General features: G+C 39.9%; 1 protein-coding gene and 1 long non-coding RNA gene across 2 annotated transcripts in view; one reads left to right on the forward strand and one right to left on the reverse strand.

The window, feature by feature from the left end:
- Positions 1-19,230, reverse strand: part of LOC120573135 — a 563,511-nt gene that overhangs the window by 23,250 nt on the left and 521,031 nt on the right. The window lies entirely within an intron of this gene.
- Positions 10,490-19,230, forward strand: part of LOC120573092 (myosin heavy chain, fast skeletal muscle-like) — a 697,218-nt gene continuing 688,477 nt past the window's right edge. Inside the window, exons 1-5 of the mRNA XM_039822534.1 lie at positions 10,490-10,711; positions 10,787-10,930; positions 11,027-11,183; positions 11,283-11,310; positions 11,399-11,495. Coding sequence (XP_039678468.1) covers positions 10,505-10,711; positions 10,787-10,930; positions 11,027-11,183; positions 11,283-11,310; positions 11,399-11,495 — 633 coding nt within the window. The 5' untranslated portion in view covers positions 10,490-10,504. The remainder of the gene's footprint in view (positions 10,712-10,786; positions 10,931-11,026; positions 11,184-11,282; positions 11,311-11,398; positions 11,496-19,230) is intronic.

Genomic DNA, 19,230 nt, shown 5'->3' on the forward strand with positions numbered 1-19,230 from the left:
CAATCGGTCCCAAAACGTCCCAGTTAGAGAAGAAATGCTGTAAACATATTCTTTGTAAATCTTTACAATAATTCCCAGAAAGAACCAAGCAGGCCTGCTTTGTTGCACAATCCAAACTTTCTTCAAAACTTGACATTTTCAGCATGTAGCTTGCCAGCTCTGTTGTTGTTTCCCGAATCGAACAACGTTTGAAAATGTCAACACAGAGAGTGGAAGGTGAGGGATATGAGGCAATTATCCTGGAAATGTACCGACGTTGATCCAGACTAACATGCAGGTAATACACCAGTCATCATTTTGTTTTAATGAAAACTCAACTTCTGGCAATTGCTCCTGGTGTTCTTCCTCACTGTTTTGGAAGAAGGAAATAACGAGAGTAACCAGTGAACTTTTAAGAATTTAAGTTTTAAGAATGAACTTAAATTTCTCCTCTTTGATAAAGCTTATAGTTAGGGAGTGAGGAGTTGCAGCGTCAGTCTAGCCCGGCCACCTGCTTCTCTTCATAGTCATCAGATTAATAATATAACAAAAGTAGAGGGAGGCAGGCCAGTACAGCCCGATCCGGCAGGGGAGAGTTCTAAGCCGGACCAGGCTCCTCCTGTCTGTCTTAGTTACGCTGTTATAGTTCTAGACTGCCGGGGGACTTCCTTCCTTTGACACACTGAGCTGCTCTCTCCCTTTCCATTTGTGTGCATCCCGTCTCAGAAATGCTTGTTACTAACCTAGCTCTGAGGAGTTTCCTCCCCGGAGTCCTTATGTTTTTTTTCACCCAGCATATTTTCCTTTGCTACGGGAAAAATTTTTTTTTTTTTGTTGGGGGTTTTTTTTTTTTTTTTTTTTTTTTTTTTGGGGGGGTTTTTTTTTTTTTTTTTTTTTGGTTTTTTACGTCCATCCATGCTCTACTGTGCCACGCTACATCCTGTAACGCCCTGATATGACATGACCTACTACGACTACCATTTGAAGTCACTGTTCCATTATCTTTAATGTGACTATTATTGCCACTGTTCATCACACCCCCAACCGGCACCGTCAGACACCGCCTACCAAGAGCCTGGGTCTGTCGAGGTTTCTTCCTAATAGGGAGTTTTTCCTCGCCACTGTCGCACTGCTTGCTCTTGTGGGAATTATTAGAATTGTTGGGGCTTTGTAAATTATAGAGTGCAGTCTAGACCTACTCTATCTGTAAAGTGTCTCGAGATAACTCTTGTTTTGATTTGATACTATAAATAAAATTGATTTGAATTGAATTGAACTAGTCTCGCATTGCCAGACCTTCCTCCACAGCGCTGCGGAGGAGGGTCTGGCTAGTCCACACAGCATTCTGGGATTGGAGAAAAACGTGCTCTGGTTTAAAGGCATTTCTTTAACCCAATCACAATTGTCTTGGGCGGCGCAAAGCGCCAGTGGAGCCACAGTGCCGCTGCAAAATAGCCTCGGGAAGGAACTTGTTTTGGTGGAACATGTGTACCTTTAAAAAGTTGTTTTAGTAGATAGTCTAGCTAGCTGTCTGGATTTACCCTGCAAAGATCTGAGGAGCAGTTCAATATAATCAAAAATGACAACACAAAGAAAGAGGAAAGTAACGGACATCCAACGGAATTTCCGGCTGCAATGGAGCAATCCCGGAAGTGGATCGCCGTGGATACTGACTACCCTCTGCTGCTGTGGTATCTACAGGGATCATGATGAAGTATTTACTATGGGGTTCTTTCTTTGGAACCTCACCTGGTATGTAAAGACATTCTTTCACATGCTGACCTGTGTGGAGCGCTACTTGGCTGTTGTTCATCCCGTCATCTACCTGAGTCTGAGAAGAGAGAGAGGGATCAGAATCAGAAATATCAGCTTTGGCTGTGTTTGGCTGCTTTCCTTTGGAGCAAGTCTTATCAGTTTTGACAATGTATTGGTAAACATGGATGTCAGCCTCTTCATATTCTCCTTGTTCGTCATTTCCTTTTGCAGTCTTTCTGTTCTCTGCGTTCTGATTCGTCCAGGGCCAGTGGAACAGGGCGGCGACAGGGAAATAGTCAAAGCAGAGGGCTTTCTACACCATTATGGTCATACTGGTAGTGCTAACGTTGAGATGCTCCAGGAATCTGGTTGTACTTGTTGTAAGTGTGTCGAGCAAAGGTGTTGAGTGTGTGCTGATGATGTTTTCTTTCTGGCTTTATCACCCCAGCAGACTGGTGTTAACTCTGCTGTTTCTACACAGAGCAGGAACATTAGCGTGTCGTAAGAACAACACCTAACGAGGATCAGGATTAGATTTGCATTAAATCACTTCCGATTCAAACAAACTAATGCCTATTTAAATATATTCTGGTTTGATCTCCACCTGCTGCTGAGAAACATATCTGGCTCTTTAGCTGCTCCACGTTCTTCACCGGCTCGTCTCTAACTGCCGGTCTGCTGGGTTAGGGTTAGTTTGTCCAACTCCCTGCTACACCTGTATGTACAGTATATATCTGTACCTATAATCTATGGTCAACATTCTTGGAGCCCAGGAAGCGGAAGGACTCCACCATGTTGACTGTGGAGTCACCCAAAAAAATCTGTCTTTTGCATTTTGTCTCATTAACCAAGAACTGAAATACTACCTGATGAAAACAAACGAGCTGTGGTCATTTTTTTTATTGTAAGAAAGTTCACCAAGTTTATTTCTTTAGTTCCTTGATTTAAAAGCTGCAAAACCCTTCACTCAACAAAAGCATTATTAACACTAGTAATTTCTGCTGTAATAACTTAATTTAAATTCATAGTAACTGAACATGGACAGAGCTTGTTAATGAACATCAAGATGTTAACATGTCAGAGTTAGCATTAATGCTAATTTACATCAGTAGTGTCTAGACAGGTAACACAAGAAAGAACATTACAAGTAACATGTGACATAATGCATAATGCAAGTAAATACACAAGTAGTAGAAGACAAAACATGTAACATGTAAACTTCATTTAAACTCAAACCTGTAGTAACATGATCATTTAAAATATAAAGATATAATTACCCTTTTTGAAAAGGGTAGTTACCCTTTTTCAGAAGGGTAACGAATGATTAGTTACCCTTTTTCAACATGGTAACTATGCTGTTCTTTCAGCATAAAAGAACAAAAGTGTTTTTTCATACAGAGAGGGCTAAGAGTTGAAATGAAGCAAAAAGTCACAAATGTGCTCCTTTGAATGGGAAATGCAGTCATATAAGCTAGTAGTGTTTGAAATGGTTAAGATGAGGCTCTTTAATGTGTGAAACAGCATCCAGTCTCCACTAAAAATGACAGGTTCAACTGATTAAGTTTAGGATTAAAGAAAGCAGGTAAGACATAGAGCCTTAAAGTTCATATACAGTACAGGCCAAAAGTTTGGACACACCTTCTCATTCAATGTGTTTCTTTATTTTCATGACTATTTACATTGTAGATTCTCACTGAAGGCATCAAAACTATGAATGAACACGTGGAATTATGTACTTAAAAAAGTGTGAGATAACTATAACTAGTTTCTTCAAAGTAGCCACCCTTTGCTCTGATTACTGCTTTGCACACTCTTGGCATTCTCTTGATGAGCTCCAAGAGGTAGTCACCTGAAATAGTTTTCCAACAGTCTTGAAGGAGTTCCCAGAGATGCTTAGCACTTGTTGGCCCTTTTGCCTTCACTCTGCGATCCAGCTCACCCCAAACTATCTTGATTGGGTTCAGGTCCGGTGACTGTGGAGGCCAGGTCATCTGGCCCAGCACTCCATCACTCTCCTTGGTCAAATAGCCCTTACACAGCCTGGAGGTGTGTTTGGGATCATTGTTCTGTTGAAAAATAAATGATGGTCCAACTAAACGCAAACCGGATGGGATGGCATGTCGCTGCAGGATGCTGTGGTAGCCATGCTGGTTCAGTATGCCTTCAATTTTGAATAAATCCCCAACAGTGTCACCAGCAAAGCACCCCCATGCCATCACACCTCCTATGCGTATTATATAACGGGCATACACATGTCCAAGCACTGGCTGGCAATCTGCCATTTCTTGTACTGTTTCGCTGAAGAGCCCCATCCACTCCAGATCCACTACAGGACGTGTAGGAGACTCTTGACTTGAGTTATGGCTCAAACTGTGCCGCTATTCAGTTTGACTTTATCCATCTATATTAAAGGACTACTGCCCTTCTGTGAGCTGTCCCTTTTATGGTCTTGTTTTTGTGGACATAAATAGGTTAAACCATGAATGGTCTAAGTGTTTTCACATCATGCTATCTCAATCTTGTATTGTAACTAGCCAGCAGAATTTTTCAGAAGCTTCAACAACTGCCGTGTCCTTCAAATGTCCACCCCCACAACACCAGGCGTCCTCTGACCTCTCTTCCTTCTCGGGACTTTGACACATATCTAATTACATTGAGTTGGCACAATGCAGCACACACAATGTTAGGCGAGGTATTAAAAGAGCTCATAAAAACAAACAAACATCAAGATTATACAAAACTGATTGATTTCATGGGCTTGCTCTCAACTCTGGCCGAGCATTGTACAAGATGAGCAGATAATACATCTCCTTTGTTATGGTTCTTTAAAGGGGCGCTATGCAGTTTTGGCTTTTTGCTCGCTGGTTTCTCTATAGAGCTCCCCTTACAGCTTCGGAATAGATATTTGGCAACACTGTGTAAAAACTTGCTTGGTCAGTCTGCCGTTTCCTCTTTCTCTGTTCCTCCGACAATGCTTTCCTAGCTTTCTGCTTCTTTTTTGCCGGCTCAGCCATGACGATAGTGTGAAAAACTCCATCACTACCAGCCGGTTCCTGGATGGAGGTGTGTATGTGTGCAGTGCCTAAAGCAATTCGTTACATCACAAGACCTGATATCACGTGGATCGCCGGCCAAAAGTTGCAATGGTGTTTTGTCCGCTCACAGGCGCTATGGGGGAAGCGAGAAGACCACCATTCAACCCGAAAAAAGTCATATAACCATTCTATTGACTCCGAAGCTGTTCAGTTAAGGTAAATTAAGCAAAAAAAACGGCATAGTTCCCCTCAATCTAGCCAGCAGACTGGCATTTTTTAGAAGCTTCAACAACTGCCTTGTCCTTCAAATGTCCACCCCCACAACACCAGGCGTCCTCTGACCTCTCTTCTTTCTCAGGACTTTGACACATATCTAATTACATTGAGTTGGCGCAATGCAGCACACACAATGTTAGGCGAGGTATTAAAAGAACCCGTAAAAACAAACATTAAGATTATTACAAAAGTGATTGCTTTCAATGCTGGCCAAGCATTGTACAAGATGAGCAGATAATACATCTCTTTTATTTTTTGCCCCTTAGAGGAAAACAACTAGGAGCCACCACATATTTTAATTAATTAGCTAATGTTGTCAGTTAAAACTGGGTTATTAAAAGGTCACTTGTTTGAATGCAGTAATTATTTCCAAAATCATCATGTTTGGTGAGCATAAATTATAACGAAAACGAAATAGTAGCTTTGATCATTTCTTTTCTTTCAAAGTAGCCTAAATAGCATGGCTCTTACATCTGACCAAGTGAGATAAACTCTGGAAGGGAGAGTGCTTTGCTGTGAGACATCAATCAGCTGTGTGCTCACTGCAACCGCCTTGGTGGGCAAACAGTCATCTGAACATCAAATAATCTTAAACATTTGATGAAAAACAGGACTAAGAGGCATTGTAGGAGCCCATACCTGAAACATTTTAATCATTGTTTGAAACTGTGTGTGTGTGTGTGTGTGTGTGTGTGTGTGTGTGTGTGTGTGTGTGTGTGTGTGTGTGTGTGTGTGTGTGTGTGTGTGTGTGTGTGTGTGTGTGTGTGAGAGATTTTATTACACAAAACATTTAGTGAACATCCTATTCAATGAAATCTTAGAAGAGATTTTCACTGTACAGTACCTTACACTTGATGTGCCCTAACTGTTTCACTACTTTGTTTCTCTCTCGTCTAACATGCAGTACAGTAGCTTGTGTAAACTGTACATTTGCGTGAAAATTACATTTTTAAAATTATTTTTGGGCACGTTGATCATTCCCAGAACAGACAAACATATTTTCAATCAATTATATCTGCATATCAACAGTCCACTAAATTACAAGATGGATCTTGATAGAGGGGCCCCTAACAAATGTGGCTCACAGAAGATAGCATATGCTCTATATCGCAACCCAAGTTAGCTGACAACTGGCTCACTCTGACTGCTTAATCCTAATCATTCTATAGTGTAGACTGAATCTCCTTTAAAAAGACATCTCACAGCCTGAATGAATTGAAATTAAATTTCAGGAGACATTGACATTTCTGTAAAATCATGTTAAATTAGTTTAGAAAAGGAAATAACAAATTGTAAAAATATAATTACATTTAATAAAAATTTTCCTTACTTAGTGATTGAAAATATTACATCGTAAGTCATATCTGGTTATGTTTACATATGCACACTAAAGATTGCCATAACAATCCCCATCTTAATCGAATTCACATGATTTAAAAAGAGGCAAGTGTAAAAAGTAATTTTTTGCTCTTTTGTCTTGCATTTTCAGTAAAGATTGCCAAAAGTTTGGAAAACTAAGGCCAACATCACATCATGTCAAAACAAGTACCAAAACCACTGTTGCTCTAATCTATATGAAAACTAATATCATCACAGACGCATACTCGCTTTTTAGCATGTTCATCAAAGCTTTTTGGCCTCCATTGACTTACATTACCTTGCAATTGCATGTCAATTAATGCCGTAGCGAGTAGTATGAAAGGGAGAAAATCTGCGTAGGGAGGTTGGTCGGAGTGGGGGATGGGTAAAACACAGGACTTTCACCCAGGAGACCGGGGATCATGTCCCGCGTGTCACATTTCCTAAACTCAACCGTCGCTTTCTTCTTTTCCTAAACCCAACCCATGTGTCATGTTTCCTAAACCCAACAGTCGCTTTCTGGTGTGTATGTTAAGTCCGCTGTATACACCGTAGACATACACGCAGATAGCTCAAAATGCGTACAGATAACACGCCACTTGGCTTTAGAAAGTGGGTGTGTATGTTTACACGAAGTCATGATGTCATGTTGTCACCTCAGCACAAGCAGGTTTATTAGAAGTCAAGAAATTACCAAACAAGCGCAAGCACGAAATAATTTAAGACCACAATGTCAATGTTCATCTACCTTTGATGCATTTGCTGTCAGTCAGATAACAAACTTTAAATTCCTCATATAAATTTAAAATCTCACAACATAGACTCAAATTAAAGAATGTCAAACAATCAATTATCAATCATCAAACATTTTAAAGGTAATCTTCATCTTAAAATGAGTCAACACCACCATTTCATATCGTCACCTTCCTAAAATAATTGCCTAAGTCATTTTTTCAGGTTTTTCAGAAAACACAAAAAATAAAACGACCTAAGTCACATGCTTGACATAGGCAATTTTACTAAAGGTGTAGAATCACATGACCCGTTCAACTGAGGATGTAGGCAATTTTACCAGAGGTGGCCTGCACCATGAGGAGATGATTTAGGCAAAGAAATCATTTTTGTTAAAAGTCATTTTTTCAGGTTTTTCGGAAAACACAAAAAATAAAACGGCCTAAGTCACATGCTTGACATAGGCAATTATACTAAAAGGTTTAGAATCACATGACCTGCTCAACTGAGGATGTAGGCAATTTTACCAGAGGTAAACCATGAGGAGATGATTTAGGCAACAAAATCATTTTTGTTAAAAAATGACTTAGGCAATTATTTTAGGAAGGTGATGATATTATAATCTTTAATTCAAATTTTTTTATATGTACAGTATCTGTGAATGTTTTAAAATAACTCAAAAGCTGCTTACTTAGGGTACACACTAAAAACTCCTGTAACCAACTTCTGGGTTAAAAAGGGACCAACTAATTTCTGGGTTATTTCAACCCAGAAAATTGGGTTATTCTTTTTGACCCAACTTCTGTGTTAAATACTTGACTCAAATGTTGGGTTAAAATAACCCAACAGTGTAGTTAATATAACTCAACTTCTGGGTTAAATACCTGACCCAAATGTTTGGTTAAAATAACCCAACATTGTAGTTAATATAACCCAACTCCTGGGTCAAAAGAACAACCCCATTTTCTGGGTTGAAATAACCCAGAAATTAGTTGGTCCCTTTTTAACCCAGGAGTTGGGTCAAAAATAATTTGGGTCACTATGCCAGTATGCCTTATTTCAGAAAATAAAACTTCGTTTTAGGGGCTGTTCGTTATTTATTTAAGGGGCCACCGGAGGAGTTTTGGGACCTTTAGTCAAAATAGACCTAACCCTCCCTTCACCAGCAATACATTTTGGATGACCCTCCAAAATGAATGGGAGGAAAGGGATGACCCTCCCAAACAATGTATTTTACTTGTTTGCATTTGGCAAAGACATAGAGATGGACATTGTTTTTTTTTACAGCCATGAAATATGCGACTAAACCTCTGTATTCTCATCTGACACACCACACTGGTGGCCATTTCAGTAGATTTACTCACTAACGTTATTGTGGAATCATAATAAGCATGGAAACTAAATGCACACTTCCTGCATTACTTCAAATACTAAGTTACTCATCTAGTGTGCGGTGGTTTATGGGATGAGTAGTTCCTTCGCTCTGAAATGTCAATATGTACATACGTTGTATGCTTATGGAGTCACGTACCATCTGGTTAGCCTAAGGCAAGGTCTAAAACTCTTTATGTACAGATTTTTACAGACATCAATGGGAGAAATGAATCGGAAATTTACTTCCGGAACCCAAGGTCTCTCAGAGGAGGGGCGGGACATATATCCATGTTTAGAGGCTGTGTCACTTTATTGCTCCTACAAATACTGGTGATACTGTTTTATCATAATGTACACAACACACAAGTGTGATTGTTCATATTATAAACTATGTTGACATGATAATATTATAACTCCATAAAATACACCCCTCCAACAAAACATAAATTATATATATATATATATATATATATATATATATATATATATATATATATATATAAAAAAAAAAAAAAAAAAAAAAAAAAAGAAAAAAAAAGAGAGAGAGAGAGAGAGAGAAGAGAAAAAAAAAGAGAGAGAGAGAGAGAGAGAGAGAGAGAGAGACAACCCTATAACCCAGAACATGGGTTACTCTTTGAAAAATAACCCAGAAAACCAAACAACCCAGGAATTGGGTCAAAATATTAGCCCTATAACCCAGAAAATGGTTACTCTCTGAAAAAATAACCCATAATTTTAACCCAACACCAATAACCCAGAAACTGGGTTGAATAAATAACCCAGGAGTTTTTAGTGTGTAGGGATTATCCCAAATATAGAACCAGCAAAAAATGCTTCACGACTCAGCTGTTACCCTTACCATATCTGGCATGTATGTCTGCTTCAACCTTTGCTTTGTTAGCACACCAGACTGAATATAAGGGGTCCATGTGGGTGCCTTAGACAGTGTGGTGGAAGACCAGTGAAGTTCCAGCTTGTGGTGAGGTGGTCTACTACTATGCATCGTACCATTTAGATGTATTTCTCATTTTGGAAATTATTTTACAAAATATAATGGCATGTAAGAATTACTGTATATATTCAATGCACACTGTGCATCTTTGACAAAAGATGACATTTATATATATTTTTTAACTTATATCTACAATGTAATATGTGTCAACTGTTAATTTGAGGTTGTTTCCTGCAGTGACTAAACCATGATGTTTTCAATAGGATTGTGGCGTGCAACATTCTTTTCACAAGGGGAAAGGATAAGGTATGTACAACTTTATGTTAAGTATTTTGTGTTTAATCCATGACCTTTGGTGTTTTGCATCCAATTAGGAAAAACATCAAAATGACAACTAGTGTTAATCGTAACAACAATCAGCCAAGTAAAGTGAAGACAATTTTATGTATATACTGTAACCTAATATCACAAATTTGTCTCAAGGGGCTTTACAATCTGTATAGCATACGACACTCTCTGTCCTCAGTGCTTCAATTTGGACCCCTTTAACGGGGGGAACACGGCAGAAACCTCAGGAAGAGAAACTGAGCATGAATATCTCTCCCTGGATGGAGAGACATGCAACAGATGTTGTGTGTAAATTATAGAGCAACGTAATGAAATTACAGCATAGACAATCTGTCTGACGGTCTGAAAGGCTTTAACTAAGCTAATGGTCCCTTGTAATAATGTAAAAAATATTCTGGTATTGATATATTGTTGATGTTTAGTACAACAACAGACATTTAGGAACTGTTCAATGATATGAACAGAAACCATCATTCTAAGATTGCTATTGTTTGAATTACTGACTTGTGATGATGCCCAGAACTCAATTTGATAGGTATATGTTAATTATTTCATTGAACTCCATAATTCCGGGCTTTCCAGTCATATGGCTAGAAGACATTAGTTTTAATGTGTGTGTATATATATATATATATACAGTATATATATATGATTACTCTTATTTGTAATTACTTTGCAGAAGTAAACCGCCACCATGAGTACGGATGCGGAGATGGCCATTTATGGCAAAGCTGCCATTTACCTTCGTAAGCCAGAAAAGGAGAGAATTGAGGCTCAAAGTGCACCATTTGATGCCAAGAGTGCCTGCTATGTGGCCGATACCAAGGAGCTGTACTTGAAGGCAAAAATCCTCAAGAAAGATGGTGGCAAAGTCACAGTCGAAGTCCTGGACACTAAGGAGGTTAGTATCATGAAGTCAGAGTCAACTGGGAATTCAATATGATTAGTTCTCATTGTGTCTAATGTGCTGTTGCAGGAGAGGACAGTGAAAGAAGATCAAGTCTTCCCAATGAACCCTCCCAAGTATGACAAGATTGAGGACATGGCCATGATGACCCATCTCAATGAAGCCTCTGTGCTGTATAACCTCAAAGAGCGTTATGCAGCATGGATGATCTATGTAAGACAATCTGCCTAATGAGAAAAGAACTATTGTGAATTGCTAAAGTTGTAGGAAACATAGAGTTAACTGTTGAATCTCTATGATCACTTTCAGACCTACTCTGGATTGTTCTGTGCCACTGTGAACCCCTACAAGTGGCTCCCAGTGTACGATGCTGAATGTGTAAGTGCCTATAGAGGCAAGAAGCGTATGGAGGCTCCACCCCACATCTTCTCTGTCTCTGACAACGCTTTTCAGTTCATGCTTACTGGTAAGTCATTACCCAGACAATGTAGAATGTATTTGTATAAAGGGGTTTCTGTTGCAGTAAAATTTTATTATTATTACATTATTTATTTTGTATTTACAGATAGGGAGAACCAGTCTGTCTTGATCACGTAAGTTTGTTACATTTACATTTGTTGTCTTTGTTTAACATAGTCAAATATCTTGATCAAATTTTTAAAAGTCTATGTCTATACCTAGTGGAGAATCTGGTGCTGGAAAGACTGTGAACACCAAGCGTGTCATCCAGTACTTTGCAACAATCGCAGTTGGTGGAGCGAAGAGGGACACATCAAAGGTATGTTACTGTATGATTACAATTCAGGCTTCTTCCTCTATGGAATATTTTTCAAGGGGGAAAAAGTCATTTTCTGACTGTAATTCTAAACCCGGATTATAGGGGTCACTGGAGGATCAGATTATTGCAGCAAATCCCCTGTTGGAGGCCTATGGTAACGCCAAAACTATTAGGAATGACAACTCTTCTCGTTTTGTAAGTATGGAACAATTGCTACACATGAAAGAGGTCTTGTTACAGATTGCCAATGTGGAGGGACATTAAAAATCCTTTGTTCCAAACAGGGTAAATTCATCAGAATCCATTTCGGCACAACTGGCAAACTGGCTAGTGCTGATATTGAGACATGTAAGTAATAATACTCATAGTACATACAAACGACTGGAATTGAGAATTGGTCAGACTGTAATTTAAGAACAATGTTTGCAGATCTGCTGGAGAAGTCAAGAGTGACATACCAGCTTTCTGATGAAAGAGGCTACCACATCTTCTTCCAGATGATGACCGGCCACATCCCTGAGCTGCTTGGTAAGAAGATTGAGAGGATGCACATTGTTTATCCTGTTCTCATATGAAACAAATGTTCTCAGGTGTTTACCCTTTTTTTGCTCTCCAGATCAGGCACTCATCACAACCAACCCCTACGACTTCCCCATGTGTAGCATGGGTCAGATCACTGTGGCCAGCATTGATGACAAAGTTGAGCTGGAAGCCACTGATGTGAGTGATTTTTACTTTCAAATATTTGAATATATCAACACCAAAACTGCTCTTTTAAGTGCATTTTTCTAAAGTGATTTTGTTTGTGTGGACCTCTTTTGAACTCAGAATGCGATTGATATCCTGGGCTTCACTGGTGAAGAGAAGGTGAGCATCTACAGAATGACTGGTGCTGTGCTCCACCATGGTAACATGAAGTTCAAGCAGAAGCAGCGTGAGGAGCAGGCTGAGCCTGATGGCACAGAGGGTGAGTATTTAATGCCAGCTCAGAGTGAATAGCTTGGGGAAAACAGTAATACAGTTCTTAATCACATTGGTTTCTGTTCATATCATGATGGAAATCTCTGAACTATTTTCAGAGGCTGACAAGGTTGCTTACTTGTTGGGTCTGAACTCCGCTGACATGCTCAAGGCTCTGTGCTATCCCAGAGTGAAGGTCGGAAATGAGTATGTCACCAAGGGACAGACTGTACCTCAGGTAATTGAGATAAACTGGTATCACTTCTGTTTAATTTATTTGTATTGTATATTGACTTTTTTTATTTTGGATTCTTTTGTTAAAATACCAGTATTCCATCATTTTATAAGATGGTTGACGGTTGATTTTAAACAACTCACATCCTGCGATGTTATGTACAACAACAACATGTATTTATTCAGGTGATGAACGCAGTGCCTGCCCTGGCCAAGTCGATCTATGAGAGGATGTTCTTGTGGATGGTCATCCGTATCAACCAGAGTTTGGAAACTAAACAAGCTAGACAGTTCTACATTGGTGTCCTGGATATTGCTGGCTTTGAAATCTTTGATGTAAGCGTCATTTCAAACAATTCAGAGGCTGATGCTTTTCATGACAGAATCATTCTCATTGCCCTGCGAGAGATTATACTAATTATTTGTCCCATCACAGTTCAACACCTTGGAACAGCTGTGCATCAACTTCACCAATGAGAAACTGCAACAGTTCTTCAACCACACTATGTTTGTCCTGGAGCAAGAGGAGTACAAGAAGGAGGGTATTATCTGGGATTTCATTGACTTTGGCATGGACTTGGCTGCTTGCATTGAGCTCATTGAAAAGGTAATCATTTCATTTGGTAATTATATCTAATTGTTCTTAATTTGACTTAATGTATCACTTTATGACATACTTCTTCACACTTTTTTCAAGCCCATGGGAATCTTCTCCATCCTCGAAGAGGAGTGCATGTTCCCCAAGGCCACAGACACATCCTTCAAGAACAAGCTGTATGACCAGCATCTTGGCAAAAACAAAGCATTTGAGAAGCCTAAGCCCGCCAAGGGCAAGATTGAGGCCCACTTCTCCATGGTGCATTACGCCGGAACCGTGGACTACAATATCACTGGCTGGCTGGACAAGAACAAGGATCCACTGAATGATTCTGTCGTTCAGCTGTACCAGAAATCCCCAGTGAAACTGCTGGCTGTTCTGTATCCTCCCGTCGTTGAGGGTATGATAGTAAATACAGTAAACTAAAACACATTTTAAGGTTATACTGTATATTTTTAACTAACTGTAGCATGTTCTCATGTAAATGATATGTCACATTCTAACATAACTTGTCAATTTAAAAACATTTACAGAAACTGGTGGTGGAAAGAAGGGTGGCAAGAAGAAGGGTGGTTCTATGCAGACTGTGTCTTCACAGTTTAGGGTAATGTTTAACATTGGAAACTTATCTCATATACAGTATCTCAATGTATGCTCAAACTCACAGTTGTTACATGCATGATATAACTCACCATTTTGGATCTACAGGAGAATTTGGGCAAGCTGATGACTAACTTGAGGAGCACCCATCCTCACTTTGTGCGCTGCCTGATTCCCAATGAGTCAAAGACTCCAGGTACATAGAAAACTTAATCTCAAGAGATTCTTTGAGGAGTGATTTGTTTTGTTGGTATGGTTTACTTAATTTTAGAGCCTAACTATTTATTCAAGGAAGTAATTAAGAAATGTATTTTTTACAGGTCTGATGGAGAACTTCCTGGTCATCCACCAGCTCAGGTGTAACGGTGTGCTGGAGGGTATCAGAATCTGCAGAAAAGGTTTCCCCAGCAGAATTCTCTATGCTGACTTCAAGCAGAGGTAGCAATGGATATTTAAAGAATTTTAATAGATTATTAAAAGAAAATGCTCACACTGACCATTAACTCTCATAAAAAGGTACAAGGTGCTGAATGCCAGTGTCATCCCCGAGGGCCAGTTCATTGACAACAAGAAGGCTTCAGAGAAGCTGCTTGGGTCAATTGATGTTAATCATGATGAGTACAAATTCGGACACACCAAGGTAAGCTCCTTGATTGCATTTATATACTTTAGTGGTACTTTCCAATAATGGTCAGTGCATTTTGACTGTTAAACAAAAAGAGTATCTTAAAAAAGTATTACGCAATTTTATGTATTATAATGGGAAATTAGGCCACTGAACGAGTAAAAGATAGAAATAGAGAATCTGCGCCACCATGTGGCCATTGATGAAGCAGGTTACATTTTGTCTTGTGCACCAAAAGTAAAAGACTAGTAAAAGTGCCCATACAGGATTGAAGTTTCCTAGAAAAACCACAGCTGCCATCAGCCATTTAGAATAATTGTGTTTCACTGTCTACGATATTTTGCTACATATCCTGATCCTGATGAAGATTTTTTTTTTTAAAAAGGTGTCTTAATAATATAAGATATTCATATGATTGTGTGGGGTACATGCTCTCTGAGTCATTTCTGGTTTAGAATAGTGTATAGTGCAGACATGAAGTCAATTTTCAATTTTTTCTTTGATCAGGTGTTCTTCAAGGCTGGTCTGCTGGGTGTCCTAGAAGAGATGAGAGATGAAAAATTGGCATCTCTGGTCACCATGACACAGGCTTTGTGCCGTGGTTACCTGATGAGAACAGAGTTTGTGAAGATGACAGCGAGGAGGCATGTTGAAAACAACAATTTTGAGTGCACAACCATGGAATGAATAATGAGGAATAAAAAAAAGCAACTTCTTTTCAACAGGGATGCTGTATATACCATCCAGTACAATGTCCGCTCATTCATGAATGTCAAACACTGGCCATGGATGAAGGTGTACTACAAGATCAAGCCTCTGCTGAAGAGTGCTGAAACGGAGAAGGAGCTGGCAGCTATGAAGGAGAACTATGATAAGATGAAAACTGACTTGGCTGCTGCCCTGGCCAAGAAGAAGGAACTGGAGCAGAAGATGGTGTCCCTTCTGCAGGAGAAGAATGATCTGCAGCTGCAAGTAGCATCTGTAAGTACACACCAACAGACAGTTCTACTTTTTCATGTTTTTTAAAGGTCCTATGACATGCTGCTTTTTGGATGCTTTTATATAGGCCTTAGTGGTCCCCTAATACTGTTTAAAAAGTCTCTTTCCCGAAATTCAGCCTTGGTGCAGAATTACAGCCAAATTCTCTGGGCAGGTGTGGGTAAAGCAGAGAAAGAGGAGGAGGATTCCAGATTGGCCCATCTTGAGCTTTCATATTCTCAAAGTCGGAGCAGGATACCCAGGGCTCGGTTTACACCTATCGCCATTTCTAGCCACTGGGGAAACATAGGCAGGCTAGGGGAGCTCATATTAATGTTAAAAAAAACTCATAAAGTGACATTTTCATGCCATGGAATATTTAATGTTAATGTGCAAACATCTATTTTTGGAAAATTAACTAGGAATCAGAGAATCTGAATGATGCTGAAGAGAGATGTGAGGGACTTATCAAGAGTAAGATTCAGCTGGAGGCCAAACTCAAAGAGACAACCGAGAGACTGGAGGATGAAGAGGAAATGAATGCTGAGCTTACTGCCAAGAAGAGAAAGCTGGAGGATGAATGCTCTGAGCTCAAGAAGGATATTGATGACCTGGAGCTTACCCTGGCCAAAGTGGAAAAAGAGAAACATGCCACAGAGAACAAGGTTGGTAAATAATAATCTGTCCAGCAGATGAAGTAAGATTATAATGATGACTGTTTAAAGACAAGATTTTTCTTGCACACTTAGGTTAAGAACCTGACTGAGGAGATGGCCTCTCAAGATGAGAGCATTGCTAAGCTGACCAAGGAAAAGAAAGCCCTTCAGGAGGCTCATCAGCAGACTCTTGATGACCTGCAGGCAGAGGAAGACAAAGTCAACACTCTGACCAAGGCCAAGACCAAGCTTGAGCAGCAAGTGGATGATGTAAGTTTACAAAGTCTTTTGGATTGGCAAAGCAAGAGCATTCTTCTTGAATGTGATGGTTAAATACTCATCTTATTTCTTAGCTTGAGGGTTCTCTGGAGCAAGAGAAGAAGCTCCGTATGGACCTTGAGAGAGCCAAGAGAAAGCTCGAGGGTGATCTGAAACTGGCCCAGGAATCCATCATGGATCTTGAGAATGACAAGCAGCAGTCTGATGAGAAGATCAAAAAGTAATGTATTTTTTGAATTTGTAAAACCATTCTTTTAAAAAGTGTGGTCAACTGCATGAACTCTATGTACTTTATCTATAATTCTTACAGGAAGGACTTTGAAATCAGTCAGCTCCTTAGCAAGATTGAAGATGAGCAGTCACTGGGTGCTCAGCTTCAGAAGAAGATCAAGGAGCTCCAGGTGACATATCGCATTACACGAAACATTTCTGCAATGTGTTTCCAATTTTGTGTATTAAAAGTGAAAGTTTACTGAAAGACATTGCATCTACATTCAACAGGCTCGTATTGAGGAACTGGAGGAGGAGATTGAGGCTGAGCGTGCTGCTCGTGCCAAGGTTGAGAAGCAGAGAGCTGACCTCTCCAGGGAACTTGAGGAGATCAGTGAGAGGCTGGAGGAGGCCGGCGGTGCCACTGCTGCTCAGATTGAGATGAACAAGAAGCGTGAAGCCGAGTTCCAGAAGCTCCGTCGTGATCTTGAGGAGTCCACTCTGCAGCATGAAGCCACTGCTGCTGCTCTTCGCAAGAAGCAGGCTGACAGCGTAGCTGAGCTGGGAGAGCAGATCGACAACCTCCAGCGTGTAAAGCAGAAGCTTGAGAAGGAAAAGAGTGAATACAAGATGGAGATTGATGACCTCTCCAGCAACATGGAGGCTGTTGCTAAAGCCAAGGTACACAATGTGTTACATGCTATTTTATTAACTAGTATAGTATAATGTAATTAATATTATAAATAAAATCTGATCACTGATCTCATCTCTATTCACTCATTAGGGAAATCTTGAAAAGATGTGCCGTACTCTAGAGGACCAACTCAGCGAACTGAAGACCAAGAATGATGAAAATGTCCGTCAAATCAATGACTCAAATGGACAGAAAGCACGTCTCCTGACAGAAAATGGTATCTAAAACTTTTAAACTGAATCATCTGTTGTGTATATTATTAAGAAACATGACAAAAACTAATGTATCATGACATATTTCACACAAGGTGAGTTCAGCCGTCAAATTGAAGAGAAAGAAGCTCTTGTCTCCCAGCTGTCCAGAGGCAAACAGGCATTCACACAGCAGATTGAGGAGCTGAAAAGACAGATTGAAGAGGAGGTTAAGGTAAGACACTGTTAAGTGAGTGTGTATTGGTATTATTAGTTTGGGATTAAGGAATTTTGTAAATTCAATCATATGTCTTACACCAGGCCAAGAATGCTCTTGCCCATGGACTGCAATCAGCCCGCCATGACTGTGATCTGCTGAGGGAGCAGTTTGAGGAGGAGCAGGAGGCCAAGGCTGAGCTGCAGCGTGGAATGTCCAAGGCCAACAGTGAGGTGGCTCAGTGGAGAACTAAGTATGAAACTGATGCTATCCAGCGCACTGAGGAGCTTGAGGAATCCAAGTGAGTATGATTCAAACAATTCAATGGGCAGTTCAGAAGTGTAGCATTTTAGCATAACTCAAATACAGTACTTGCATTTAAACAAATGTTCTGAACAGGATTTTCATTTGTTTGTATTTAGTATCTTATTACGAAAATAACATTTTAGATTAAAGGTACTGTAGGTAGATTGTGAAGATCCAGGACTTAGCCAAACAATCTGAACATCGACAATTTCATAGTCCCTTCCCTCTTTCCGCTAAAGCCCAAACGGTCCACTAAGCCCCTCCCCACACAAGGGAGAGCTGTGCACGATGGAGCGCTTGTGAAGAGGGGGGAAGGGGAGGAAACCTATCTGCAGCTTGTGCACGGGGAAGGGGGAGGGGAGGACGCTATGAAATGCTGTGCCTGAGCAGTGATTGACACGCAGTTAGACAACCCCGTGGGCCTGATTGGAGCATCTGAACCGGGAGCTGTGGATTTTTGCAAATCGCACTACAGGCTGTATGTGGTACCAGAGGAGCTGAATTTTTTTTTTAAATTCCCTACATGTAGTTCTACTGGAACATAGGGTCAGTTTCAGCAAATATGACAGAAAGTTAGTTGTATAAGGCTTACCTACTGCATCTTTAAAGCAGTGCTTTCTTATATTCATCTAGGTTCTGAGACTATGTAGTGATTTGTATTTCAGTCATGAAAAAATATCTGGAAAAAAGTAGTTTCAGTGGAAAACAAATCTTATCCTTTACAAACAGGAAAAAGCTGGCTCAGCGTCTTCAGGAGGCTGAGGAGCAGATTGAGGCAGTGAACTCCAAGTGTGCTTCTCTTGAGAAAACCAAACAGAGGCTCCAGAGTGAGGTGGAGGACCTCATGATTGATGTGGAGAGGGCCAATGGGCTGGCTGCCAACCTGGACAAGAAGCAGAGGAACTTTGACAAGGTAGCATTGTTAACTTTGTGGGCCAAGCCATACAAACAATTAAATATGTATATATATATACATACACTACCGGTCAAATGTTTTAGAACACCACAATTTTTCCAGGGTTTTATTGAAATCCATGCAGTTCAATGTCTTATTGTATATATAATAGAACAAATAAACAATTTAAGTTAAAAAAGAAATCATGGAATCAATTTATAAACCAAAATTTTTGACTCATCAAATAGCCCCCTCTGGCAGATATAACAGCTGAACACACTCGTGGCATTCT

The sequence above is a fragment of the Perca fluviatilis genome, chromosome 14 (genome assembly GCF_010015445.1).
Source record: "Perca fluviatilis chromosome 14, GENO_Pfluv_1.0, whole genome shotgun sequence".
NCBI classification, from domain to species: Eukaryota; Metazoa; Chordata; class Actinopteri; order Perciformes; family Percidae; genus Perca; species Perca fluviatilis.